A 26,842-nucleotide genomic window follows, 5' to 3' on the forward strand; every position below is an offset into this window, starting at 1 on the left:
GGTCCTGCCTGGTCCCCAGGTCAGCTTTGCTGCACCACACCTGTCCCCAGCAGGTGCCAGGGCCCAAGGCGGAGAGAGACACGAAGCCAGCGTCATTGTGACGACAGGAAACCGGTCACTCCACACCAGCGGCGAGAGCCGGGATCTGAGCTGCAGGGGGCACGCGGCGCACAGACCCGCCGCAGCCCCAGAAGTCAGGCCGGCAAAGGGGACAGGTGCTGGCAGGCGTCACAGCCCGCGTCTGCAGTGTGCCCTCCTGACAACAGGAGCCCCCAAGTGGGGGAGCCTCCAGCACAGGGGGAGGCGGGAAGGTGTGGGATGAAGGACAGGCACACCCAGAGAAGCCTCACCCTGACACTGCGCCGACACCAGCACAACCATCTGCCCGAGCTGGGGCCCCAGGAATCGCCGGGCGTTGCCCACCCTGAGCCCGGACCAGAGGCCAAGCGAGCGACCTGTCCTACACCCAGCCGACCCGAAATGCCAGCGGTATCAGACCACGCGCCTCTTTCCTCCCTGGTGACAGGGATGCACCGGGGCTGCCGCTGCCCTCAGCAGGCACAGCCCGTGCTCCAGCCCAGGCCCCAGCTCCTCCCTTGGCTGGCCTTCGGAGTGGCCTGCTGCTGTCGGGCCTCGGGCAGGCGCGGACACGTGGAAGGGTCCCACTTCGGTCCTCACCGACATCCTGCTTCTGGGGCCAGCACCTGAACCCCAAAGACAGCGGACGGGAAGCAGCCCAGACAGTCACTGAAGGGTTACAGGGCGTGGGGGCAGGCAGGATTTCCAGGTGGGGGAGGACGAGAGAGGAGAGAGGGAGAAGAGAGAGGAGAGGGGCTGGAGTGATAGCACAGCGGGAGGGCGTTTGTCTTGCACGCGGCCGACCCAGGTTCGATTCCCAGCATCCCATGTGGTCCCCTGAGCACCGCCAGGAGTAACTCCTGAGTGCAGAGCCAGGAGTAACCCCGGTGCATCGCTGGGTGTGACCCCAAAAGCAAAAAATAAAAAATTAAAAAAGAGAGGGCGAGAGAGGGGCAGAGAGAGGAGAGAGGAGAGAGGAGAAAGGGAGAGAGCATGAGACAGAGAAGAGAGAGGAAGAGGGAGACAGGGAGGGAGACAGGGGAGGGGGAGGCTGCAAAGGAAACTCTGGGTGGGCGGGTGGGCAAGTGACCTCAGGCCTGAAGGCCTCAGTCAGCAGCGGGGCGGGAGGGTGCGTGGGTGCTTGCTGTCCCTCGGGCTCAGGTGCCTGCCAGGGTGGGCAAAGGGGCCCCCACAGGCTCAGAGAGCCTCCTGAGGCTGAGCGATCTGGGCTCTCCCGGTCCCCACGAGCCAGTCCAGCCTGGCCACAGCCCACCCTTGGGGTGTCTGCTCTCAGCCAGGGGGTAGAGGAGTGTGTCCTGTAACGGGGTCGGGATCCGCCAAAGTCCACCCATGGTTCCGGCCCCAGCCTGGATGGGGTGGGTACCCCGGTGCTCAGCTGGTCACGGGGGATGGGGAGACAGGCGTGAGCGTCCCCCATCCTGGGGACAGCTACAGACCGGAGGCCTCACTGACCCTCCCCCACCACAGGGCACCAGCCCCGCCTGAGGGGCTGGGTGCTAAGCAGGAGGGCGCCTGCACTCATGGTGGGAGCCCACGACACCGGACCCGCAGCAGAGCCCGAGCACGGTGGGGCAGAGAAGAGAGGAAAAGTGATTTAAGGACCACATCACCATAAAGTTCCACACGAGAGCCCCCACAGCCCTCGGGTCCCCGGAACACGCGTGCGCAGACATGGAGGGAGCAGACCGGACACCGGACACCAACTCTGCACACGGGCCCCAGGCACTGACCTTGGGGAAGGCTCCGGCTGTGGCTCCTTCCTTCAAACAGAAGTGAAAGACCGTTAGCAGCACCCATGCCAACTGGGCACCCTCCCCCTGAGCCCACACTTCCACATGCACCCACACTCACGCACACAGAGCCCCACTCCACACAAACACTCAAACAGGCCCGTTTCCTTGCTGGCCTGGTACTGAAGCCACCCACACCCACACCCACACCCACCTCACAGTCCCATCCCTTCCCACACATAGACCCACTTGTGCCACTCACAGTCACACACCCACACACCGTCACACCCACATAAGTCACATCTACGCGTCACGGTGAGCGGAAGCCTCCATTCTGGAAACCCCTCTGCCAGAAGGGCCACCCTGGCCCTGTGCCGCCCCATTCCGTGACGGCCCCGGGCCCTGGGACAGCCTCAAGGGCAAGGCCTCCTCCTCCACACGGTGATGCTCAGGGTCCTGCCCACCCACTGCACAGGTCTGGGGCCCCTTTGAGAAGCCAGAATGGCAGGGCTGGGCGCTTCCACCCCTGCCCCACCTCTGAGGAGCAACAGGGAACACACGAGCCCCAGGCCAGCACTGAGAAGCCTCTGCCCCCCCCATGACCTGAAGGTGAGCGGGACCCTCTGCCCCACCCCCCTCCCCGTCTCCCCTGCACGCCCCCTCGCTCCTGACCTGAAGGCGAGTCCAGACTTGCTCTTGAGGTTCCGGAGCAGCTCCAGCTGGTTGAGCGGAGGAATCAGTCTGCGGCGAGAGGGCAAGGGGTGAGCACAGCAGGGCGGGACCGCTCTGGAGCAAGGCGGACCCGTTTCCTGGGCTGGCTCCTCTCCCCCGTCGCTGCACTGCAGCCAGGCCCGGCCCGGGGGGCCTGCCCCCACAGCAGAGAGGAGCTGTGTGTGGACACTTGTGGAGCCCGGCCCGCTCTCAGCCCCCCTTCTCAGACATCCCTGAGAGCCAGTGTGGCCACAGTCATAGTGCCCAGGCCCCTCTCTGCAGAGCCACTGTCCTCCAGAGCCCAGCAGAGCAGCCCTGTGCATCTGCGGGGGAGCTCTTGCCTACTAGAGAAGCCGGGACCCTCACAGTCCGGCTCCGCTCATGCCATCAGGGCCCCTCACTGCACTTCCCACTCTGAGCAGAACTCCAGGGACGTGGCCTGTCCCAGCCTGAGGGCAGGGTAATCCTCTGCAAACTTTGAGGCAGGAGGCCTGCAGCCCCTGCCATTCTTTTATTTTATTTTTTTGACTTTTGGGTCACAACCCAGCAATGCTCAGGGGTCACTCCTGGCTCTGCACTCAGGAACCACTCGAGGGCCATATGGGACGCCGGGGATCGAACCCGGGTCAGCTGCGTGCAAGGCAAACGCCCTACCCGCTGTGCTATCGCTCCGGCCCCAGCCCTGCCATTCTTACCTCCCCTTTGAAGCAGGAAACGTCCCTCAGCCATGGGGCCAGGCCCAGCCTTCTCTGCCTGCCCTGCTGAGTCCCAAACGCTCCTCAAACCCAAGCTAAGACACCCGGACCCAGCCCTGGCCTGAGCTCTGCCCCTGCCCTGCCCTTCTGAGCCTGGGCCTGCTCTTCCAGGGACGGCTCAGCCCTCTCTGGCCTCCTGGGGGCCTCTCTCCAGGCCAGCCCCTCGCCCACCCAGGCCCAGAGCCACCCCCTCCTCATCCTTCAGTTCTGTCCTGCCTCTCGCCATATGCTGTGCTCACACTCCATCCCTTGCACCCCAGCAGATGTGGCGCCTGGTCCCTCTGCAGCCCAGCAGCGCCTGGTCCCCCGAACTCGAGAAGCACCGGTGGCAAGCCTCGCCCCTCGTCCAGGCTGGCCCCTGTCCTGGGGTGACTGTGGTAGCAGACACGGTCCTGCCCAGGCACAGCAGTGCCCAGGACAGGGCATTGGACAGGAATGGCCTTGTCCCTCCTGAATCCCCCATGGGCCCTGGAACAGAGACCCAAAGCCACACTTCCCTGTGCCCACCCCCCCACAAATCCAGGGTTCAGGACATGGATGACAGCCCTCAGCCAGACGGGGCGGCATGCCTGGGACAGAGGAGCAGTGGAGAGAGCTGCTGTGTGCACACCACATCTGTGAGGCCATACACATCTGCCCTGCAACTTCCCGGGGGCCCACGGGGAGAACCGAGGTGGAGCTGGGGTCAGCCAGACTCAGAAGAACGACCCCAGCCCCCGGACTCGGGAGGGGGCTCTTTCCATGATGAGCAGCCTGGGGAGCCTGGACGAGTCACCCAGGTCCAGAGGAGCCTTTCAGTGCCTGAGCGTCTGGCCCCAGGCGAGCTGCCCCCCACCGTGGCTTCTGGGGTCTATGAGGTCTCGGCAGCAGCAGGAGACCGTGCAGGGGAGCCTGGCCTCACACGGTCCATCCAGCATTGCAGCCGGTCCTGTCGCTGGGCAGAGGGCGCCCCTGTCTCTGCACTGTGGGAGGGGGCACTGTCTGGTGGTGCTCAGAGCCCCCATCTCAGCGAACGGCACAGTGACGACCAGAGGCCCACAGGGGACCCGGTGCAAGCGGGACCCAGGGGAAACTGGCTGGGGATGCCCTGGGCCCCCACTTCCACCACCCTTGAGCTGCTTAAGGGAGCTGTAGAGGGGTCAGAGGCAGGTCAGGGCACTGGCAGCGGAGGGACACGGCAGGGAGCAGGAGGAACAAGGCCACCCGGGACGGACAGATCGAGCACATGAGCAGCAGCTGAGGGGCTGTGAGAGGGACGGGGGACACAGGTGAGCAAGTAGCTCCAGGCGGGAGGGGGTCACAGGTGACAAGGAAGGCCTGACGTCTGGGGGGCGCACAGGAGGGGCAGGAGTGCAGGGCTGGACTGGGCCAGGACCAGGGTGCGGTCACCTGGCCGACGGGAGACCACGCCACACACACACTCGCCATGCAGCTCCTACCTGGACGCCCCGTAGGTTTGAGGTTGCGAGCTTTCAGGGGTTCCACACACACACAAAGGGGAAAGAACGGAAAATTAAAGAGAACAGGAAAGAGGGAAAACAAAGGAACAAAGAAAATTAGCATGAGGCCTGGTCTGGCCTGTGCCTTGGACCCAGGCCAGAGCCTCAGCACTGCCAGAACTGGTGAGGCGAATGGAGGCCCCTCCCCAGGGCTCCCTCATTCTGGCCCGCAGGACCCGGGCCCAGAGAATCCAGCCCTGGACCTGGGAGCAGGGGCAGACACCCCGGCGGGGTAGTGGCATGGACAGGGCGGTCAGGGCCCAGCTTCGACGCCCCGACAGCAGGACCTTGGGAGGCTGGGCTTCCAGTCTCAGACCCTAACCTGAGGCGCCATATTCCCCCTGAAAAAATGTGAGTTGGAGCCACTGTCCCCTCCACCTCCGCCTCAGGGAGCCTGGGTGCAAGTGCTGTCCTGGGGGCAGGTACTGGGACCCTAAGGTGACCCTAGCCCTGATGCTTCACCATATCTGGGTCATGCCTTTGTGCCGAGACAGACCCTGGTCTGGTGGGAAGTTGGGACAGGTCCCCTCTCCCTCCTGAGCAAGTGGGCCACCCAGGAAGGGGCCAGAGGCATTCACCCAGGAGTTGTCTTTTCCCAAACCAGAGCACAAGGGACTGCAAAGAGCAGAAAGCAAGGGTGAGAGGGGGAAACGCCGTTAAAAAAATCGCCAATGAACGCTGCAAGGGAGGCAAGAATCACACAGAACTCCCCCAGAAGGTGCGTTGGCACAGGAAACAAAGAAACAAAACTCAGTCAGAAGAGAAGGACAAACGTGCAGGTGCCTGCGTACCTGTACATGGGCACCGTCACCGTGCGCTCGTAGTACTGCCACGTGGAGTGCAAGTCAGTGCGCGACAGATTGGTGGCATAGAACCTCCAGGCCGACTGCAGAGGAAGGAGGGGTCAGTGGAGCAGGATGGAGACAAGGAGACTCAGAGCCACCTCCAAGATGACCACGGTGCAGTCCGACCTTACCTTCAGTGAGGCCTGCCCGAGATGGCCCCGCCCTTACCAGCCCTGGCTCCCAGGTGCCCTGTCCCCTTGATAGTTCTGCCCACCCCATTCCTCTCCCAGCCACTATGCCCCGACCTGGAAGCCCCATAGGTTTGAGGTTGCAAGCTTTCAAGGGTTTCCCCCAATACCTAGTACTAGGCCTATGTGATCTGGGTATCTATGTCAGCTCACCTGGCCTCAGTTTACCATCTGTGGAATGGCTATGCATGGTCAGCCAGTAGCTGGCAGAATCTGGAGAGAGCATGTGTCAAGACAATACGCCTGAGCTATTTGGGTCATACCTGGTGATACTCAGGGGTTACTTCTAGCTCTGCACTCAGGAATTAATTACTCCTGGCAGTGCTCGGGGAACCACATGGGTGCCGGGATCAAACCCTGGTCGGATGCAGCCAATGTCCTACCCGCTGTGCTACTGATTCGGCCCCAGGCCTGAGTTTTATCCTTCAACTCCTTGTTTCTTGGCAGTGGTCCTGTCACCCTCAAATGCCTAGGATGTGGCTCTGTGTCCTGCTACTTCAGACGCTGGAGAGCAAGTCCCACTCGGGCTCCAGTTCCCTGCTGGTGCTTGTTTGGGGGCCACACTAGCTGCACTCAGAGCCACTGGCAGGGCTCCAGGGGCCATAGGCAGTGCCAGGCATTGGTCTGCCTTACCACGAGCCACATTTCCTGTCCTCACTTTTTCTTTTTTTGGTAAAATGTCAGGCCACACCACTTCAGAGGCACTAGTCACTTCTACTTGTGTAACCCTCTCCATAGTTTCTTATCACCTCACAAGGAAGCCTCCAATATACCTGGTTAAGCAGCGCCCCCCTCCTCTCTCCTCCCTGGGCCTGGCTTGGCAAGTTCTGCTTTAGTCTCTGGATTTCTGGTTCTGGGTATTTCCTGTACATGGAATCCAACAACCAGAGGCCTTTGGAGTCTGGCTTCTTCACGTGGCCAGTTTTCCAGATCCATTCACTGTGCAATTTCCTTCTTCCATAGCTGAATGATGGTCTAGGTGGAGAACGGGCCCTACCTAGTTTATGCGTCCAGCCACAAGATGGACACTTGGGAGGTGTCCCTGCCTATTTTAAGCGGTGAGTGAGCTGCTACACATTCATGCAGTCATTTGCATTTGCAACGTTGAACTTTTTGAGGACCCACCAGACTTCGATTTTTTTTAATGTAGGAGAACTGCTATTTATTCAGCCACGGATTAGCTGATTAAATTCCCACCAGACTTTTAGAGTGACAGCACTATTTTACAATCCCATTGTGCTTGAGGTTTATTATTTTTCCACATCCTCACCAGCTCTCTTTTGTTTTCTGAAGTTAGTCCAGGGGATATAAGGGCTTTTTCTCATTGTGGGTTGAATCTGCATTTTTCCCAGTGATGAGTGTTGTTGAGCATTTTCATGTGCTAATGGCCATCTGTGCTCTCCCAAATTCTTTGCCCATTTCCAAACTGGGCTCTTTGTCTTTTTGTTGTGAAGCTACAGGAATCCTTTGTATTTGTGGGATAGCAGAGTTTTAGAAAATTTAAGACTGGCAATTATTGTTTATTTATGCACAAAAGTTTTCAATTTTGATAAATTTCTGTTATCTCTTCCCTTTGTTGCCTGCTGCCCATGTTTTTGGTATCCTATTTAAGAAACCAAGGTCAGGAGCTGGAGGGAGAGTACAGCGGGTAGGGCGTTTGCCTTGCACGCGGCCGACCCAGGTTCGATTCCACATGGACCATCTTATATGGTCTCCCAAGCACCACCAAGATTAATTCCTGAGTGCAAAGCCAGGAGTAACCCCTGTGCATCGGTGGGTGTGACCCCCCCCAAAAAAAGAAATGAAGGTCATACACGCTTAGATCTGTTTTATTCTAAGACTTGTATATGCTATTAGTTCTTTGACACTTGAACTTTTGATTCACTGGAATTAATTCTGCATGTGGTGTGAGGTAAAGGTCAAATCTCCTTTTGACTGGTCAATGGTTGGAAGCTTGCCACAAGAGTGTGAGAAGGGGGAAAGGCAGTTAGGAGAGAGAAGTGACCAGTATGACAATAATAGTTGGAGATGATCATTTTGAACAGGAACTGAGTGTTGAAAGCAGGTAAAAGGATATACCTGATGAGAGAGAGAGAGAGAGAGAGAGAAGAAGAAGAAGGAGAAGGAGGAGGAGGAGGAAGAAGAAGAAGAACAACAACAACAGCAACAAGAACAAGAACAAGAGTGTTTGCCACAGAGGCAGATAGCAGGGTGGGAGGGAAACTGGGGGCACTGGTGGTGGGAAATGTATACACTGGTGAATGAATGGGCGTTAGAAAATTATATGACTAAAACCCAGTCACGAACAACTTTGTAACTGTGTATCTCACTGTGATTCAATTAAATTTTTTTAAAAAGTAAATTAAATTAAATTAAAAAAAAAAACTCCTTTTGAAGTAGACACCAAGTGTCCCAGAGCTCCTGGGTTTTGGGTTGTTTTGTTTTGTGGCCACACCAGGCAGTGCTCAGGCCTTAATCCTGGCTCTGGGCTCAGGGAACACTTCTAGTGGGCTCAAGGGACCATACAGAGCACTGTGAATGGAACCTGGGTGGGCCACATGCAAGGCCAGTACCCTAGTGCTGTACCATCACTCTGGCCCCACAGAGCTCTGGCTGTCATAGTTCTTTCCCCACAGGATGGACATGGCAACCTTATGCTGAAGTCTAACAGTGGGCTTTTCTGGAGGAAACTCCACGTGCACTTGAGAGACTGTACAGTGACAAGGAGTATTTCAGAGAGGTCTGTGGTCTGGTGGGTTCACAATGCTGCTCCAGTCCTCTTATGATCTGCATATGGTGTCCTATTCCTTATTTAATTGCAGCTTCTGTGCAAAGGTCTATTTCTTCTTTTGGTTCAGTACACTGCTTTTCTGTATGTTGCTGGGATTCTACTTTTATACGAGTTTTGAATTGGCCTTTCTTCCTAATGTGCAGAATATCTTGGGGGGAGTTAGTTAGGCTACATCCAGCTGTGCTCAGGGCTTACTCCTGGCAGGGCTTGGGGGTGATATGGGGTGCTAGGGATCAAATTCGGGTCAGCCACATGAAGGCCAGTTGCAGTGTTACCACTCTAGCCCCTTTCCATTCATTTTAACCTATTGTCTCAGGATCCAAAACGAGTTTCTTACAGATGTCACGCAGTAGGGTAATCCCCTCTTCCAACTCCAGCCTTCTGACTAGAGAGTTGAATACACTAACATCTAAAGTAACTATAGAGAAGGATAAGCTTCGGCTTGTCTCAGTCCCCCCTGCCCCCGCCCCACTGCCGTCTTTGGTGCTTAATTCGCTGTTTCTACTACACACATCCACTCCCCCTCTCCTTTTCTGGATTTTACATTGTTTTCTTCTCCTCCTCCCCACTCCACCCCACTCCCCTTTCTGCTGCTGCTGTAATGTCCAGAGCCCACACACCCAGTCATGGCACTCACACACCAGCTGCAGTGCATGCACACAGCCCACTACGGCACTCACCAGGGCTCACACAACTGCTACAGTCTGAAGAGTAATACAGAGCAGCGTGGAGAAAGTGCCAGGGATTAAACCCACATTCCCAAATAAGCAAAGCAGGCATTCCACCAAGAGCGTCACATCCTAGGTTCCAAGTTATTTTTTTTTAATGATTACCCAGGCCTCACAATTATCATTTTAAATTTATAATTCTAAGGACTGGGAGAGGGCTCAGTGGTTTTTTTTTCTTTTGGGGTCACATTCAGCAATGCACGGGGTTACTCCTGGCTCGGTACTCAGGAATTACCCCTGGCAGCACTGAGGGTACCATATGGGATGCTGGGGATCGAACCCGGGTTGGCTGCGTACAAGGAAAATGCCCTCTCCACTGTGCTATCGCTCCGGTCCCAGCACAGTGGTTTAAAGCACCTTCCCAGCAAGCACAGGCTCCAAGTTCAGATCCCAGTTCCTCCTACAAGCACTGAGGTGATCCTGACCATGCTGTGAAGAGTTTCTAGTAAAAAGGGGCTGGAAGATAGCTCAAGGCTTAAGAAGCACCCAGCCAATCATGAGTCCTGAGCTTAACTCCCAACATCAAGCACAGATTAAGGTGATTCTGCATTTTTAAAATTTTTGCTTTTTGGGTCACACCCGGCGATGCTCACGGGTTACTCCTGGCTTTGCAGTCAGGAATTACTCCTGCTGGTGCTTGGAGGACCATATGGGATGCCAGAGATCGAACCTGGGTCGGTCGCGTGCAAGGCAAATGCCCTACCTACTGTACTATCGCTCCTGCCCCGATTAAGGTGATTCTGAATACCCCATGGTCAGGGTCTTCAGTGAAAGAAAAAAAAATAAACATATAACAATCTAGTTTGAATTAACAGCAACTTAGATTCAATAGCAGATAAAAAATTCTGCTCCTTTAAAGACTGCCTACCTTATGTTTTTAACACCATCACTATAGCATTGTCCTCCCATTGTCCATCGATTTGCTCGAGCGGGCACCAGAAACGTCTCCATTGTGAGACTTGTTGTTACTGTTTTTGGCATATCGAATACGCCACGGGAGCTTGCCAGGCTCAGCTGTGCGGGCAGGATACTCTCAGTAGTTTGCTGGGCTCTCCAAGAGGGACGGAGGAATAGAACCCGGGTCAGCCACGTGCAAGGCAAATGCCCTGAATTATATCTTTGTATGTTATATGCCCAGAAGATAGCTTTAAAATTATTTCTTATGCATTTGTCTTCAAGTCAGATGGGGTAAGAAAGAGGTACAAACCAAAATACACTACAGCTTCTTCTGAGAAAAACTATGACCACACTGAGTCTGCACCCCGCCTTGCTCCCAAGACAGGGCCTTCTAAGTACTTTGTACCAGTCCTCTGTCCCCTGCCTGGTACCCTTCTAAGCCTGTTTCTTTCAGGTTTTTCCTTTTTTCTGGAGCTGGTCCTATCTGCTACTCCTATCTCACACCACTCCCTCACATTTAGCGGCCAACCCGGGTTCGATCCCCAGCATCCCATATGGTACCCTCAGTGCTGCCAGGGGTAATTCCTGAGTACAGAGCCAGGAGTAACCCTGTGCATTGCTGAATGTGACCCAAAAAGAAAAAAAAAACACTGAGCCCTCTCCCAGTCCTTATAATTATAAATTTAAAATGAAAATTGTGAGGCCTGGGTAATCAATTAAAAAAAAAATAACTTGGAACCTAGGATGTGACACACAAGGTGATATCACCTGGCCCAGTGCAGTGCTCAGTGCTTCCTACCTCCAGCCCCCATTCCACCTGAAAGGCTCTGGTGAGCTTGTCTGGAGGGCAGGACTGCTGGCAGTGAGCACCCAACTTTGGTTCACATGGAACACTCACCTTTTGCCTCCAGTGTTCAAGGACAGTGGGTTGAGGGTACTCAGCTAACGATTTTTCCTGAGAAGAAATGTCATCCACTCTCTCTACTTTCAGCTTTCAGGGAGTCACGGTCTTCCCACAAAGCTGTCTGTGAAGAGTCATTTCTGGGGTAGTGGGAAGACTCTGGCTCTATCTCTAGGTTCCAGAAGTTTTAATAATGAGACCATGTGTGGGACTTTTGAGTCCCACACCTGGATGTAAAGAATAGGGTCTTTGCCCCCTTCATTTTATTTATTTAGGCACTGTGATTTACAGTACTCTTAATGTGTCAGGAATATCCTGCTGCTGCCCCTACCAGCCCCTTCACCATTATCTTTATGTCCCCTCACACCACTCCCTCACATTTAGCTAACTCAGTTCTAGAGGCAGATTCTCAGAACATGTTGCCATTAACCATTGTTTATTCCCTTAATATTATATACTCCGAATAGGAGACATCATTTAGTACCCGTCCTTCTATCTTTGACTTACTTCATTCAGCCTGGTGTCCTCCAGTTTCATCTAAAATGCAGTGAACTGCCGGATTTCATCTTTTCTTGTAACTAAGTAGGATCCCATTGTGTACATATACCACAACTTCTTTATCCACTTGTCTGACCTTGGACACGTGACTCGTTTCCAGATCTTGGCGACTGTGAACAGTGCAGCAGTGAGCACAGGAGTCCAATTATCTTTTAGAATTGATATTTTGAGGTTCTTGAAATAAACACCAAGAAGTGGAAGAGCTGAGTCATATGAAAACTCACTTCTTAATTTTTTCAGAAGTCTCCATACTGCTGAACCAGACATTCTCGACAGAGGATGAGGGTTCCTTTTCCCATCATTCCCCACCAGCACTGGTGGTTTCCAGTAATTTTGATGTGTGCCATCCTCATTGTCATTTTATTTTGCTTTTTCCCTGATAAGTAAAGAACATTTTTTTCATATACATACTGGCCATCTGTATAACTTCTTTAGAAAGTGTCTGTTCAGCTCTGCTCCCCATTTTTCAGATGGTGTTTTTTAGAGGTCTTTGTTTTAAATTCTGTGAGTGCCTTATAAATCTTGGACGTTAATCCTTTGTCAGATGTAAAAAAGTGATTATTTTCTCCCACAGTAAGGTGTATTTTGTTGGGGGCATGTCAATGATGGTCAGGGTCTATTCCTGACTGCACTCAGAAGTGACTCCCGGCTGTGCTCAAAGGACCATTCGTGGTGCTAGGGCTTTAAGCCAGGGCCCCGTCACCTTGGCTTCATGTAAGGCAAGTGCCTTATCTCCTAGAGCACTCTCCAGCCCAGTAGTGTGTCACTTTATAGACTAGTGGCTTTCATCAAATCTGGAGGGTTTATGAGCCCAGTTCTTCAAATATTCCTTCTGCCCCTTTCTCTCCCTCTCCTCCCATAACTCTTTGTTTCTTTCTTCCTTCGTATAAATTGGTCCACTGGGTATTCCTTCTCTCTGACGCTCATTTTTCTTTATCCTTCTGCTCCTCCAACAAGATCATTTCAACTGACCCACCTTCAACTTTGCAGGTTCCTCTTCTGCCTACTCACATTCCTGATGATGCCTACAAGCCTCCATTTCAGCTTTAGAATGTTTGGTTCTCAATACTTTATCCTTTTGTTGATACTACCCATTTGGTGAGACATTCTTCTGTTTCCCTTTCATACCACTCCGTTGATCTTTTTTGGGTAATAGAAGCACACCCAGCAGTGCTTGGGGGCTACTTCCAGATCAGTGCTCAGGATCAATTGTGGAAGTGCTCAGGGGACCAAGCAATGACAGAGATCAAATGAAGTGTGTGCTCCCGCTCACTGACCTATCTCCACACCCATCCATGAATCTTTTTCTTTCTGCATATTTATAATCATTTCTCAGTCTCTACTATGCCAGCTGCCTGGACTTTCACAGGAATACCAACAGGTTGTGCGAATGAGCAACTCTTTTCCTTACTCCAAAGCTCTGATCAGACTGAACAACTGGGGCCCTTCTGCAGCTCAGGTTCTCCTTCCTCCGGATTTACCTCCGTTGCTTGTAGGTGGCAATTGTTTCCTTGGAAAGTGTTGTAAACAACTTTGTTGGTGCTGTTGTCTCTGTTGTGCATGGTCATATAGTCTAATAGCAAGCTGGCAGTTTCCTCAAACCAGGGAACCACAAAGAAAAGGTCCAGCTCCCCTTTCTTCTGAGTTGGTGGCACCTCCATCTGGATGAGCCATTCACAGCTCTGCCTCTACCTTTTACTGCATGGAGCTCAGAGGTCAGACTGAAGCGAGAGTGGAGGTCTCTATGACCACACTGAGTCTGCACCCCGCCTTGCTCCCAGACAGGGTCTTCTAAGCACTTTGTACCAGTCCTCTGTCCCCTGCCTGGTACCCTTCTAAGCCTGTTTCTTTCAGGTTTTTCCTTTTTTTTCTGGAGCTGGTCCTATCTGCTGCTCCTTGATGCAGTGCCCATAGCAGCTTCATCTGCTTTGCAAGGATTTAGTTTGTTGGCTTTTTGTTTTGGGATCCCCCCCCCCAGCAATGCTCAGGGGCTACTCCTGGCTCTGCACTCAGGAATCACTCCTGATGACGCACGGGGGACCATACGGGATTTCGGGGATCTAATCCGGTTGGCCACATTCAAGGCAAGTGCCCTACCGACTGTACTATCTCTCCAGCCCCCTCCCTGGGAGGATTTTGATAAACATAATCGGGGAGCCCCTTCCAGTCCTGAGAACATTTCCAAATATGCACAGTGCACGTCTCCAAGACACCTAACTGCGTCTGGAAAATGAGGCGCTCTGCTCTGTCTCCAGTGCCAGCAGCTGCCCAGGATGGATGCTGCCCACCTCCTCCCCTGCCCCCACACCATGAAAGAGCTGGGAGTAGGGTGGAGGGTCGGCCGACTCCATGCTTTTCTACTGGAGCTTGTGGTGACCTTTGTGATCAGTTTTCATGTTCTCCTTTTCTGAGATATATATATATGTATATGTATATATTTTATCAACAGACCTGATGTTCTTACAGATAGCTGATATCCTGGGGTTGTCATTCAGTGACATCCAACACCCTCAAACTCTGGGGGTCCTGGAGAACTCTGGAGCCTGGCTTCTTCACCCAGCCTGTCTCTACCCACCCACTTGACACCCCACCCTCTGGGTTCCCCACATCTCTGGGCCGCAAACCCTCACATCTTTCTGCCTTCTTAGTGTGGGACCTGAATCTATCTTCTCTAAATATTTCCCCACCCTACAGACGCTCTGTCCGCTCCTCCACCTGTCCCTGCTTCATATGTGTCCCTGCCCCTTCCCACACCCTGCATGTTGTCTCTTGGATGCTGCACCTACCCTGATTTCTCTGCGCTCGTATGTCTGAGCTGTGACTATCACACACACATGCCCATCCCCATTTTCTATCAGCAAACAGCACCATCCCACAAAGTCATCAACCAAATCCTGGGGCACCTCCTCCTGCCCCTTCTTTTCTCCATCTTTGCGTCCTGTCTATCCTGTCTCCTGCCTGAGCTGCTGTGCCCTGGATTCCAAAGGGACATGAAAATCTACTAGGACCCCTTAAGTCCCGCCCTGCAGTAGGGCACCCCACAGTGACTCAGGAGCTGCCACAGTGGACAGAGCATTGCAACCCCTATGTGGCCACCTCAGTCAAAATAGTCTTGAGGGGCTGCTGGGGGCAGGGGATGAAGATCAGAGCACATGGCTGCACCCCAGGTTCACCGCACACCACAAAACCCAGAGTGAGCAGAAAGGACAGACCTGGAGCATCCATTGTGAGGACGTTGCCAGGAGGAGGCAGCCTGCCCCACCGAATTTTCCTGGGGCCCCGGGGCTAGGTGAGCCTCAGGCTCTCACACTAAATGCCCCCAGACCCCGGGGTCGAGCTCACCTGGATCAGGCCTGCCGCAGGGTTCCGTCTCTTCTCGAAGTGCTTCTGCCGGTGCTGCTCCTGCACCTTCAGGGCAAAGCCGGAGCCCAGAATACCCTGCAAGGCTCCAGGTCAGACCGCCCAGGGCACCACGACTCCCACACACCTGCACACAGCCCACCGTTTCCCTCATCTAGACCCACCCCTCAGACCCTCCCCAGAATCCCCAACTCCTCCCCTCAAACCCACCCAGGGACCCCAACATCACCTCCCCTCAACCCACCTAGGGACGCCAAACATCCCCCTCATATTCATCCAAAGACCCCAACTCCTGCCCTCAACCCACCCGGGGACCCTCAGTTCCTCCCTCAAGATCTCAAGATCCGCCCAGGGACACCCTTCTCCTCCCTTCAGACCTGCCCAGGGACCCACAACTTGTCCCTTCAGATTTGTGTGAGGGCCCCCGACAACTCCTCTCAGATAATTCAGGGACTTGCAAGCCCTCCCCAAAAATTTACCCAAGAACTTCCAACCCTCCCCTCAGGTCTATCCAGGGACTCCAACTCCGCCCACCAGATTCATCCAAAGACCCCGAACTCCCGCCTTCAGATCTACCCAGGGGCTCCCAATTCCTCCCACCAGACCGACTCGGGAACCCAAACTCCTCAGAACTGCCTGGGACCTCCAACACCTCCTCCTCATATTCTGTCAGCGGCTCCTCCCCTCAGAGCCGCCCGGGGACCCCCAACTCCTCCCCTTAGGCCCTCTTGGGGACCCCCAACTCCCCTCGGACCTGCCCAGAAACCCAACCCACCTCATCTGAGTCAGCGCGACCAGGGCGGAGTCCTGTCGCCTCAGAGCGGACTCTCCAAAGACCCCGCCCACTGCCCTCTAACCCGCCAAACCCGCCAAGCCCCGCCCACTCTCCCAACTAACCTGCCAGACCCCGCCCACTTCCTCTAACTTGTCAAACCCCGCCCACTCCCCCCAACCCGCCAGACCCCGCCCACTTCCCCCGCTAATCCGGCAGACCCCGCCCATCTCTCCTCTAACCCGCCAACTCCCTCCCACTTCCCCTCTGACCCGCCAGACTCCGCCCACCTCCCTCTGGACAGGTCAGAAACCCCGCCCACATTCGCGTAGAATGGCCCGGAGACCCCGCCCACCTCCCAGAGACCCGCCCCGGCCCTGCCCACTTCCCCGTGACTCTACGGAGACCCCTCCTGACCGGCCTTGGGGAGCCCCCACCCCACACCTGCAGTCCTAGTTCTCTGAGGACAGGCTGGGCGCGCCTGGAGGCCCCGCACTGCCCCTGGGGCCCTGGGGCCCCTGACGAGCCCTCCCTGCCCGCGGCTGGTTCCTGCAGGGTCCCAAGACTCACCGCGGGCAGGGCGAAGAAGGAGACGCCGATGAGGGTGAAGGTGGCGGCCAGCAGCCTCCCGTTCCAGGTCTGGGGGTACTTGTCCCCGTAGCCAATGGTCGTCAGGGTGATCTGGGACAGCAGTGCCACTCTGAGCCCCACAGCCCTGCTCTGGGCAGGACCCTGCCCCCACACTGGGGCTCCCCGGACAGCAGCCAGAGCTGGGGCGCACACCTGGCACCGCAGAGGCACCCCCGGCCGCCCCCGAAGCCTTCCCCGAGGCTCTGTCCCCTCCCCAGCAGGCCGGGGACCCCTCCGGGCATAGGAGAAAGGCCAGCCCCGCGCAGGGGACTGACAGGTTTGGGATGGGGGTGGCTGGGGGCGCAGGGCACCCGTGGAGGAGGGGATCCGGGCAGTGCAGGCCCGGAAACAGCCAGGCAGAGGGTGGCGGCCACCGCTGGCCCTTGAAGGCGCAGACCCCCAGTACGGCACACACTGCCAGGAGCACTGCTCCCAAGAGCCCCACAGAGCGGCTGATGCCCGCGCCCTGGCCCCCTTCCTCAGCCTGGCACGAACCATGCCATGCAGGCCGCCCCTTGGCAGACAGGGCTCTGTCCTCTCCAGTACAGAGGCCACACGCAGGCAGGCGGGAGGGAGGGAGGGAGGGCCGGCCAGGGGCTCCCCCAATCTCAGCACCGCCGGCACCACCTCCCCCCGCGCCCGAGACAAGCCCGCTGGGCCCTGGCACCCAGGCGGGAGGTGGGGCCCTGAGGGAGGATGACCAGGACTCACCAGGCCCCACCAGAGCGCGTCCGCGTAGGTGTCGAAGTGGTCGTTCTCGCCCTTCTCGGCCAGGTACACCAGGAACGAGGCCAGGATGAGGCAGAGGAAGCCAATGTACCAGGCAGTGACCAGTTCCTGCAAGACAGAGCGGCCGGGTGCAGCGCGGGGCAGGAGGACCAGCAGTGGCGCCCGAGCCCAGCGCCCTGCCCCTGCGGGCGCACCTTGCTGTGCGCGTACACCACCGAGCCCAGGAGCTTCCAGGTGCCGCCGCGCCGGTCCATGCGGATCATGCGCAGGATCTGGAGGAAGCGGAGGCTGCGCAGCGCCGAGGTGGCGAAGACGTTGCCCTGGGAGCCCGCGGCCAGCACGGCGATGGAGGCGATGAGAACCATGATGTCTGCGGGGAGGAGCGTCTGACCCGCGCGGCCCGCCCGTCCTGCCCCGCCCCCTCGGCGCCCAGCGTCCGCCCGGGCAGGTGGGCAGCGGCGCAGCCCTCGGGTGGGGCCTCACCAATCACGCAGAAGGGCTTCCGGGCGAACTTGAGCCGCCCCCTCCAGCCCCGGTACCGGCAGCAGCAGCCCGCGGCCCAGATGCGCACGAAGTACTCCACCCCGAACACCACGATGGTGACGATCTCCTGGTGGTGGGAGAGCCAGGCTGAGCCCAGGCAGCGGCAGCTCAGGACAGAGGCCGGCGGGCCTCGGGCCACCTCCTCGGACCGGCTGCCACAGCCGCCCAGTGTGGCACAGCCTCCCCGCCTGCCTGCCAGGCACGGGCGGCTGGGGGGGAGGGGAGGCCGTGGGGGCCACCAAGATGCAGCATCAGCATCAGGGGACGCTGGAAGGAGCCTGGGGTCCCGGGGAGCCTCTCGGGGCACGGCGGTGGGGGAGGGCACGGACGCCACCACGGCTCACCAGGATGTAGAGGGCACCCTCCGAGCTCTTCTCGTACTCTTTGATGGTGGAAAACACCGACAGCACGAGGCAGGAGAAGACCAGCAGGAACCTGGGGAGGGACAGGGCTGCGGTGACGGGGCCGCCTTCTGCTCCCGGGGCCTGTGGGACCTGGACTCTGCGGGCAGCACCCCCACACTCACCCGGCAGTGAGGCCATGTGGGAGGGAAGCAGTCGCGGTCCTAAACCGCAATTAATTTCCTCCTCTCATTAGTCAGTTTGTTCAATTAACATCTGGGCGTCTCCGGTGCCTCCTGCTCCCCCCGCCCCCGGAGGAAGCGGGCACCCAGTACTGCAGGAGCACCCTGCCTGAGCTGTGGGAAGGGCCCCCGACCAGCCCACCTCACCTTGCGGTGTGGGGAGCGGGGGTCTCCTGCGGCTTGCCGGGCAGGAGAGGCGACTGGGCAGAGAACCGGCAGAGGGAAGAGCCGGAGGAAAGGCCTGTCACGGGGCCCAGGGACACAACACGGGGAGCCCCAAACCATCCCGAGAGGCGCCCTAAGGCCAGCCCCCCCCCCCCCCGCTGGACAAAGCGCAGAACAAAAGGCCGGGTCCCACAGCAGGCCCAGGGGTGTCGGGTGCCCCTGATGTCATCCCAGCACAAGGCCCAGGGCAGCTCTCGGGGTCAGGGCCGGCCAGCCAGGGCCACTCTGAGCGCACAGGTCAGGCGCAGAGTGCCCTCATCACCACACACTGTGTCCCGCTCACATTGGTGCCCCAGAGACCAGGGCGCCGCCCCCCCATCCCGGCCTGGGCAAAGCGGCCACTCCCCTCACAGCTGGGCAGCCCTGCAGGCAGCAGGCACTGGACGCCCGGGACACTTGCCAGCCTGCACGGAGAGGGCCCTCTCGCCCTGCAGCCTCGAGAGTCACCGCAGGGCGCACCCCTCTCCTGGAACAAAGCGCTGCCGCCTGCTTCCCACCTCGTGTCTGGGGATCAGGCGGGGACCCCCAAGCGCCCGGGAGAGACCCCAGCGGCTCATCTCATGCTGCGCCGCAGAAAAGCGACCCCGCAGGGAGGCGGCTCGCGCTCAGCCCAGTCCTGACGCTCTTGGCGCTGGTGCGGTGGCTGGCCCACAGCGTGAGACATGCCGGACCGGGGGTCACTCCCTTCCGGCAGAGACCCCCACTCCATTGTGTGCACAGTGCAGGCGCTTCGGGGCCAGACCGCCAACGTTCTCTGGTCCCGACCCTCTGCTGCTTGCAGACTCCTTTTTTTTGGTATTTGCATTTTTTAAAAATTTTTATTAGTGAAACACCATGAGGTGCACTTGTAGACTTACAGGTTTTTGTGCCAGGATGGGAGATGCGTGCTGAAAGTAGACTATGGACTGAACATGACTGCCACTCAGTGCCTCTTTTGCAAACCACAGCACCCAAAAGGGAAGAGAGAACAAAAGGGAATGCGCTGCCACAGAGGCGGGGTGGGATGCTGGCATCAGTGGTGTGGAGAATGGGCGCTGGTGGAGGATGGGCACTCGCAGAGTCCTCGAGGCCCCTCTGCTCACACAGGCCAGGTGCCTCTCGCTCTCCCCGCGTCCAGGTGTGCTGCCTCTTGGGCGTGGGCAGCGGTGTCCCCACGGGCTGGTGGCCAGCAGGCTCCAGGGAGCTGGCAGGACGCCTGCTGGCTCAGCACACAGCCGGGGATCCCGCGTCCACATCTCCATGGGCCTCTCCAGAGACGGGGAGCCCCAGGGAGGGCAGAGGTCAGGCCTCCCGGTCCGGCCCATGACACCTGCCTCTGAGACAAAGCAGCCCCGTCACCCACGTCCGCCCTCCTGTGACCGGCCTCAGTCCAGCCCCCAGCAGCCTGAGCCCCACCCCGCTGCAGAGCCCCACCCCACAGGGCCCTGACCCCTCACACAGCGTCCCAGCCCTCTCATGGACCCCAGATCCCAGGGTCCCCAGCTCTGAGTCGCCCATCCCCCAAAGCCACTCAGACCTCTCAGTTGTGAGCCTCAGAACCTCGGCTCCTCCAGCCGGGCGGGTCCATCCTGGGTGGGGCATACCCAGGCTGTCTCCCTGGTCCTACCCAGACGGGTACCCGGCATCACGCCAGCAAGGACAGGGGCACTGGTCACTCAGCCCACACAGCTCCGGGAGCCCCCACGTGCCCGGTGGCCAGCTGCCCCCAGCCTCTGCAGGAATCCCCCCGCAGCCCTTGCCACAGGAAGGGCCGCGGGACCCTGGGTCTCGTTGCAGACGCCCCAACTCTGGCTCAGGGAGACGCAGCACTTAGCAGCTGCGGGCGAGAGACGCCGAGTGGAGCCCTCGGGTCCCCGCCAGGCCCAGCTCAGGAAGCCGCACACTGCAGAAGTCACTTCCCATCCCCGGGGGAGATCGGGGCAGAGGAAAGCCATGGGCAAGGGGGCAGCTACACCTGGAGGACAGTCCAGGCGGGCAGCCGTCCTGGGCAGGGGTTCAGCACCATGGTCAGCACGGGGGGGGGGGCGGGAGCTGGTCTCAAAGGCTGCGGCCACCCCTGCAGGGCCAGCATAGCCAGTGGGCAGTGTGACCCCGTGGCTCCCAGGGCCCCGCCTGAAGGCGACCACCCACTCCCAGGTGGGCCTGCCTCCCGCCCCAACGCTTCTCAGGAAGAAGCGGTTCCTCTCACAACCCCCTGACAGGTATCTCCAGCCTGAAGGGTCTGAGCTAGGTGAGACTGAGGCTGTGGACAGGCCCACGTGGTGGCCCCACGGCAGACCGCCAGGAGCCCCGGGAAGAACTGCAGCTGGCGTCCCACCGTGTGATCGCAGAGGGGCCTCGAGGCTGCCCCCGGCCCCCACGAGGCTCTGGAGCAAGTGCTGCTCTGGCACAGCACCGCACAGTCCTCCCGTTGCTCGAGCAGGCGCCAGTAACGTCTCCATTGTGAGACTTGTTACTGTGTTTGGCTTATTGAATACGCCACAGGGAGCTTGCCAGGCTCTGCCTGGGCTGCTCTGAGCATTCACAAAATCACTCCAAGCACTCCCCCGAATTAAAGAACTGTGTGTAGCCCCGCTGGACCGTAGGAGCACCGTGTCCTCAGACAAGGTCAGCCCAGAGCTGGGCCCTCCACACCCACAGAGGCTGCCGGCGGCCGGCCCTGCCAAAGCAGAGCAGCCGCCGCTGTGGCTACGGCTGCCGCAACGAGGAGTGCGGCCGACCTGCCTCGATCCGCAGCCCAAACAAGGGGCCCCGAGAGGGCCCAGCAGCTGGCCCATGACAGCCCCGGCCAGTGCCCTGCACGCCGAGACCCAAGGGTACTGCAGGACCGAGGGCCCAGCTGTCAGCTCTGAGGGCTGAAGGCCCCGCAGCCCACAGGGAGCCCCCAGGCAACCCGAGAAGCCCCTATCCCCGGGCTGCCTCCCTGACCAGGCCCTGCAGGATGCTCGGGCAAGGGGAGGCTTGCTCCTTCCCATGAACACAGTGCCCTCCCGGCAAGGGAACCTGGGGCGTCTGGAGCTGCACGCAGTCTCGGCCCCAGTGGGTGATGCACTGAGGGGCCGCCGCAGGAAGAGGCGCCCACCGGAATGGGCCCACACCAGGGTGCTCACCACCACACATAGGCGCCGCCTGCAGCCTGGCCTGGGCTCATCAGTGCCCCAGCGGCAGCCGGCTCCCCTCCCCTCCCCCTCCTCCCCCATCTCCTGCTCTCTAACTCCTGCTCCTCCATCTCCTCCTCCTCCATCTCCTCCTCCTCCATCTCTTCCTCCCCATCTCCTGCTCCTCCATCTCCTGCTCCTCCATCTCCTCCTCCTCCATCTCTTCCTCCCCATCTCCTGCTCCTCCATCTCCTCCTCCTCCATCTCCTCCTCCTCCATCTCTTCCTCCCCATCTCCTGCTCCTCCATCTCCTGCTCCTCCTCCTCCCCCCCATCTCCTGCTCCTCCATCTCCTCTTCCCCATCTCCTGCTCCTTTGCCTCTCCAAATATTTCTGGCAGTTCCCTCCTTGTTCACAATATCATTGGCAGCTTCACCCTGTGATGCTCAGGGCTCATCTGGGCCACACCTCATGGCGCTGGGTGCCACATATTGAGTTCAGGGTCTCTTGTGTCCCAGTCTGAGCTCTGCCACTTGAGCCCATCGCCACTCCATGCACTGTCTCTGGGCCCCAAGTCCAAACCAGAGCTGTGTGTATGGTGAAAGGTGGGTGTTGGGATGCTGGAGGGTGTGCCAGGAGGCTGGGGAAGCTGGGAGGCTGGGAGGATGGGAGGATGGGAGGCTGGGAGGCCGGGAGGATGGGAGGATGGGAGGCTGGGAGGCCGGGAGGATGGGAGGATGGGAGGCTGGGAGGATGGGAGGCTGGGAGGATGGGAGGCTGGGAGGCTGGGAGGCCGGGAGGATGGGAGGATGGGAGGCTGGGAGGCCAGGAGGCTGGAAGGCTGGGAGGATGGAAGGATGGGAAGCCGGGAGGCTGGGAGGCCGGGAGGATGGGAGACTGGGAGGCTGGGAGGATGGAGGGATGGGAGGCCGGGAGGCTGGGAGGCCGGGAGGCCAGGAGGCTGGGAGGCTGAGGAGAGGTGAGCCGCTGGGGGGAAGGTGGGAGTCCAGACTGGTGCTCCTGAGCACAGCCTGTGGCGCTGCCTCCTCACAGCCGTCTGGTCTAAGCTGCCATGTCAAGGGGCCAGCCCTGCCCTCCAGCCTCCACCTGCTCAGGACCAGGACACAACCCCTCCGACACCGACCACGGCAGCCCCCTCACACCCCGCTGGGGCTGCCCAGGCAGGTCTCTCACACGTCAGCGTCGTGGGGCCCTACACGGCACCCCCTTGAGCACTCCAGACCTGCTGTGCCTCCTCCCACCCGCCCTCCTCTGGGGCGGCTCTGCCCAGGTCACGGCCTGGAAGGGCCCCACTGCCCTGCCCCTCGCTCCTTGGTGGACATGCACAGGGAGCCCGGCTACTGGTGCGGAGGGCCCCGCGGGAGACCGTGTCTGGAGGTGGAACGCGGAGAGGACACCGCAGGGCAGACCTGGGGGCTCCCCGCTTCAGAGCCTGCCGGGCAGACGTGCTCGTCTGCGGGGGCCTGTGGGGTTAGACTCCCGCCCGGCGCCCGCCGCTGCAGACCGAGTCTCCCCGGAACAGGAACTCTCACAGGCAGATTCGCCTTTTGGGGAATTTCCACAAGATTCTCCAAGTCTTCAATCAATACTGCTCCCTCCTGGGGGCCGCGGGAGGAAGCGGAGAAGCAGCCCCGGGGATCCTGCCCACAGCCCGCAGGCCTCCCCGGAGTGGGGGAGGGGGCCTTTCCCAGGAGAACACAGTGAGTGGGAACACCGCTCACCCTGACGCCTCACAAGGGCACGGCTGTGCCACACAGCCTGCGCCCAGCTCTCAACTCCAAGCCCCCGACGCTGCACCAGACTCTTGCCTCGGTTCCCCCCATGTGAAAACGGGGGAACTCAGCCTGTGAAGAAAGGTCTGAGCCTGGCACGTGGTCTGGCCACCTGAGCTGCAAGAGCTTCAGCAGAGAGGCTGGCCCCCAGCCCCGAGGGTGCCCCACGCCCTCTGACCTGCGCCTCTGCCCGGGGGTGCTGGGGGCAGCATGCCTGAACTTCCAGCCACACCACCGACCCCAGGGACACACAGGGCAGGACCCTGCGGTGTCACCTTCGGGCGGGGGCCAGCCCCATGGGGCTCGGAATCGGACAGCCTGGAGCACCCAGCACTGGGACGCCCAGACCCGGAGGGAGGGGGCTGAGACAGTCCCCACCGCCCAGGCGCATGCCAGGCGACAGCTGCGTCAGGAGACCCCCACCCCCACCGAGGCAGGACTGGGCCCCAGCGCAGAGGCTGCGCAGATGCCTGGGGGGGGCCCCCCCGAGAGGGTCCAGCAGGCCTGGGCCGGCAGGGGGCCGGAGAGGGGCTCCGCGCTGGGGAACCCAGGCCCCCCGCCCCCGCCCCCGGGACCCTGTGCGGGCAGGGAGGCCTGGGCCCTCCACCCCCGGCGCCCCCGCCCGCCCGCCCGTGGGCGCCTGCTCCGCACCGGGAGTGGGGCGGGCGGCGCGGGGGCTCGCGATCCGGGGGACCCCCGGCCGGGCGCGCGCCCCCCACGCCCCATCCCCACAAAATGGCTGAGTGGGGGGACCAGCGGCGCGTCCTTTGTCCCCGCACTCACACGTAGGCGTGGTAGATGAAGGCCCAGCCGCGCGGCCGCTCCAGCACGTTGTAGAGGAAATTCTGCAGCCTGCGGTACACGGCGTTGCGCTTGGGGGCCTTGCCCGCGCCCGCGGACGCGCGCGGCTTGCTGAGGATGCTGCCGCGCTTGGGCGCCTCGGAGCCCGCGATCAGCAGCGCGCCGTCGCGCGTGGACTCGGCGGCGCCCGCGTCCAGCCCCACGAAGCCCACCTTGAGCTTCTTCTCGCCGCCCGGGCCGGGGTACACGCCGCCGTTGCGCGACTTCTGCACCATGGTGCCGGCGGGCCGGAGCCGCGCGCCCCAGCCCCGCCGCGCCGCGCCCCGCCCGCCGCTCGGCCCGCCCCCCGTTAACCCCTCGGCGCCCGGCGCGCGCACGCGTGTACCGGCGCCGGCCGCGCGCACCCACGTGCGTGCCCACACCTGCCCGCGCGCGCGCGCCCACGCGACACATCCGTGCGCACGCCCACACGCGTGGCCGCCCGGGCGCCCGCCCGCGCGCGCGCGCACGGTCGGCTCCGAAGCGGCTGCTCCCCGGGCCGGGCCGGGCCGGGCTGCGAGGGGCCTCCCCCGCCTGCCTCCCCGCTGCTGCCCTGCCCGGCTGGCCGACAAGCCAAGGTCGGTTCAAGGGTGCCCACCCCGCCGCTCCCCTGCCCCTGCCCCGCTCTTCTCCGCTCACCTCCTCGCCGCCTCCCTAGCTGCCTCATCACCTCACCTCTTTACCACCTGATGCCTCCCCGCCTCCCCGCCTCCCCCCTTCAGCCCCTCACCTCTTCAGCCCCTCACCACCTCACCCCCTCACCTCTTCATTCCCTCCCCATCCTTCCCCTTATCCCCTCACTGTCTCATCCCTCACCACCTCACCGCCTCACCTCTTCATTTCCTCACCTCCTCACTCCCTCACCCCCTCACCATCTCACCGTCTCACCCCCTCACCTCTTCATTCCCTCCCCATCTCACCCCTTTACCACCTCACTGCCTCACCCCTCACCGCCTCACCCCCTCACCACCTCACTGCCTTACTACTTCACTGCCTGACCCCCCCACCTCTTCATTCCCTAACCAACCTTCTCCTTTATCTCCTCACTGCCTCAGCCCTCACCGTCTCACCCCTTCACCTTCTCACCTCTTCATTCCCTCACCTCCTCACTACCTCACCCTCTCACCACCTCACCTCCTCACCCCCTCACCTCTTCATTTCCTCACCATCCTTCCCCTTATCTCCTCACTGCCTCACCCCTCACCACCTCACCGCCTCACCTCCTCACCTCTTCATCCCCTAACCGTCTCACCCCTTCACCCTCTCACCACCTCACCGCCTCACCCCCTCTCCTCTTCGTTCCCTCACCATCCTTCCCCTTCACCTCCTCACTACCTCACCCCTCACCACCTCACCGCCTCACCGCCTCACCTCTTCATTCCCTCACCATCTCACCTCTTCACCTCCTCACTGCCTCACCCCCTCACCTCCTTGCTGCCTCACTGTCTCACCACCTAATCGCCTTACCACCTCACCTCCTCACCTCCCACCTCACCTCTTCACCATCCCTGGGCTCCCGCAGGCTGCCCGCCTTGGCACTGGCAGCTGAGTAGGCCAGAGGTCCGCCAGCCAGCCTGCCGGTCTCTGCCTGAGAGAGGACCGAGCATTGGTGGAGCCGTGCACCTGCGGGCCCTGTGCCCCCCGAAGGCCGCCCACGCTCGGCAGCAGGCCACCTGGGCCAGCTGAGGCAGGGTCCACTGCAAGGGAGGCACATGGCCCACACTGCAAGGGAAAGGGCCTCCCGGTCGTGAGCAGAAGCCGCCGTCGGGGCCCAGAGCCAGGCCCTGGGCAGAGGCCACGGCCCCACAGAGCACGACCTTCCCCCGGGCCCGATGCGTCTGCCACGGTCTGGCCACCCGCGTGCCCCACTGGAGTGACCCAGGCGCACTCCCAGATGAAGGAGCAGGCCAGCCGCTGTCCGTTCAGCACCACCACAAGGCTGCCTGACCGGGCACCCTCCCGCCCTCCGGGCAGCCCTGCGGCCGGGGAAGGAGCTGACTTCTCACTGGACCCCACCTTGGCGCCATGGCCTGCGTATGCCCAGGGGACTCCCCAAGCCTGGCCTGATGGGGATCCTCTAGGTGTGGTCAGTGGCATCTGGAGGCCTGAGCTGTGTAGTGACGGGGGCGGGGACGGTGGGGGAGGCTGCAGGCCACCCCCGCATGAGCGATGTGGCTCTCAGACAGCCGAGCCACACACCAGTGTCCAAGTGCTCTGTCTCTCCCCGCCCCCACTCCCCCCACGCGGGAAGAGCCAGCTCCCGTTGCTTCCGGTCTCGGCGCCTCCAGAAGCATCCAGAGCGCCAGAGACAGCCGTGCCAGAAACTCGCCATCCCGGGAAGGAGGCGGCTTCCCGGCTCTGCAGCACGGTCCAGAATCTGGACAGCAGGACGCGTCCTCCCAGGGTTCCCGCCCCTCCCCCACGGAATTTTCCGCTCCTGGGAGGGGGAGGGAGGAGGAGGAAGGGCTGTGTTTAGCCTGCTCAGAGCACTACTGTGGAGCAGGAAAGCATTGATTTTCTCCCAGGCCCTCCGTGGGAGTCAATACAAATTTAATTTATAGAGTTTCA

The 26,842-nt window shown here is 60.0% G+C and overlaps 1 protein-coding gene across 12 annotated transcripts in view; it reads right to left on the reverse strand.

The window, feature by feature from the left end:
• The window catches only part of KCNQ2 (potassium voltage-gated channel subfamily Q member 2), a 35,592-nt gene extending 11,016 nt beyond the window's left edge, over nt 1-24,576 (reverse strand). For 7 of the 12 annotated variants that reach the window (XM_056108100.1, XM_056108095.1, XM_056108093.1 and 4 more), the window contains exons 1-11: nt 24,218-24,576; nt 18,081-18,171; nt 17,677-17,803; nt 17,388-17,563; nt 17,176-17,301; nt 16,405-16,515; nt 15,045-15,140; nt 5,586-5,680; nt 4,735-4,764; nt 2,502-2,570; nt 1,830-1,859 (exon numbers count right to left, since the gene is read on the reverse strand). In XM_056108100.1, the coding sequence (XP_055964075.1) occupies nt 1,830-1,859; nt 2,502-2,570; nt 4,735-4,764; nt 5,586-5,680; nt 15,045-15,140; nt 16,405-16,515; nt 17,176-17,301; nt 17,388-17,563; nt 17,677-17,803; nt 18,081-18,171; nt 24,218-24,510 (1,244 nt within the window). In that variant the 5' untranslated portion in view covers nt 24,511-24,576. The remainder of the gene's footprint in view (nt 1-1,829; nt 1,860-2,501; nt 2,571-4,734; nt 4,765-5,585; nt 5,681-15,044; nt 15,141-16,404; nt 16,516-17,175; nt 17,302-17,387; nt 17,564-17,676; nt 17,804-18,080; nt 18,172-24,217) is intronic. The other 5 variants (XM_056108097.1, XM_056108099.1, XM_056108094.1 and 2 more) reach the window with 2 other exon arrangements.
• Between the last annotated feature and the right edge of the window lie 2,266 nt (nt 24,577-26,842).

The sequence above is a fragment of the Sorex fumeus genome, unplaced genomic scaffold (assembly GCF_029834395.1).
Source record: "Sorex fumeus unplaced genomic scaffold, SorFum_2.1 ptg000193l, whole genome shotgun sequence".
Classification (NCBI taxonomy): Eukaryota; Metazoa; Chordata; class Mammalia; order Eulipotyphla; family Soricidae; genus Sorex; species Sorex fumeus.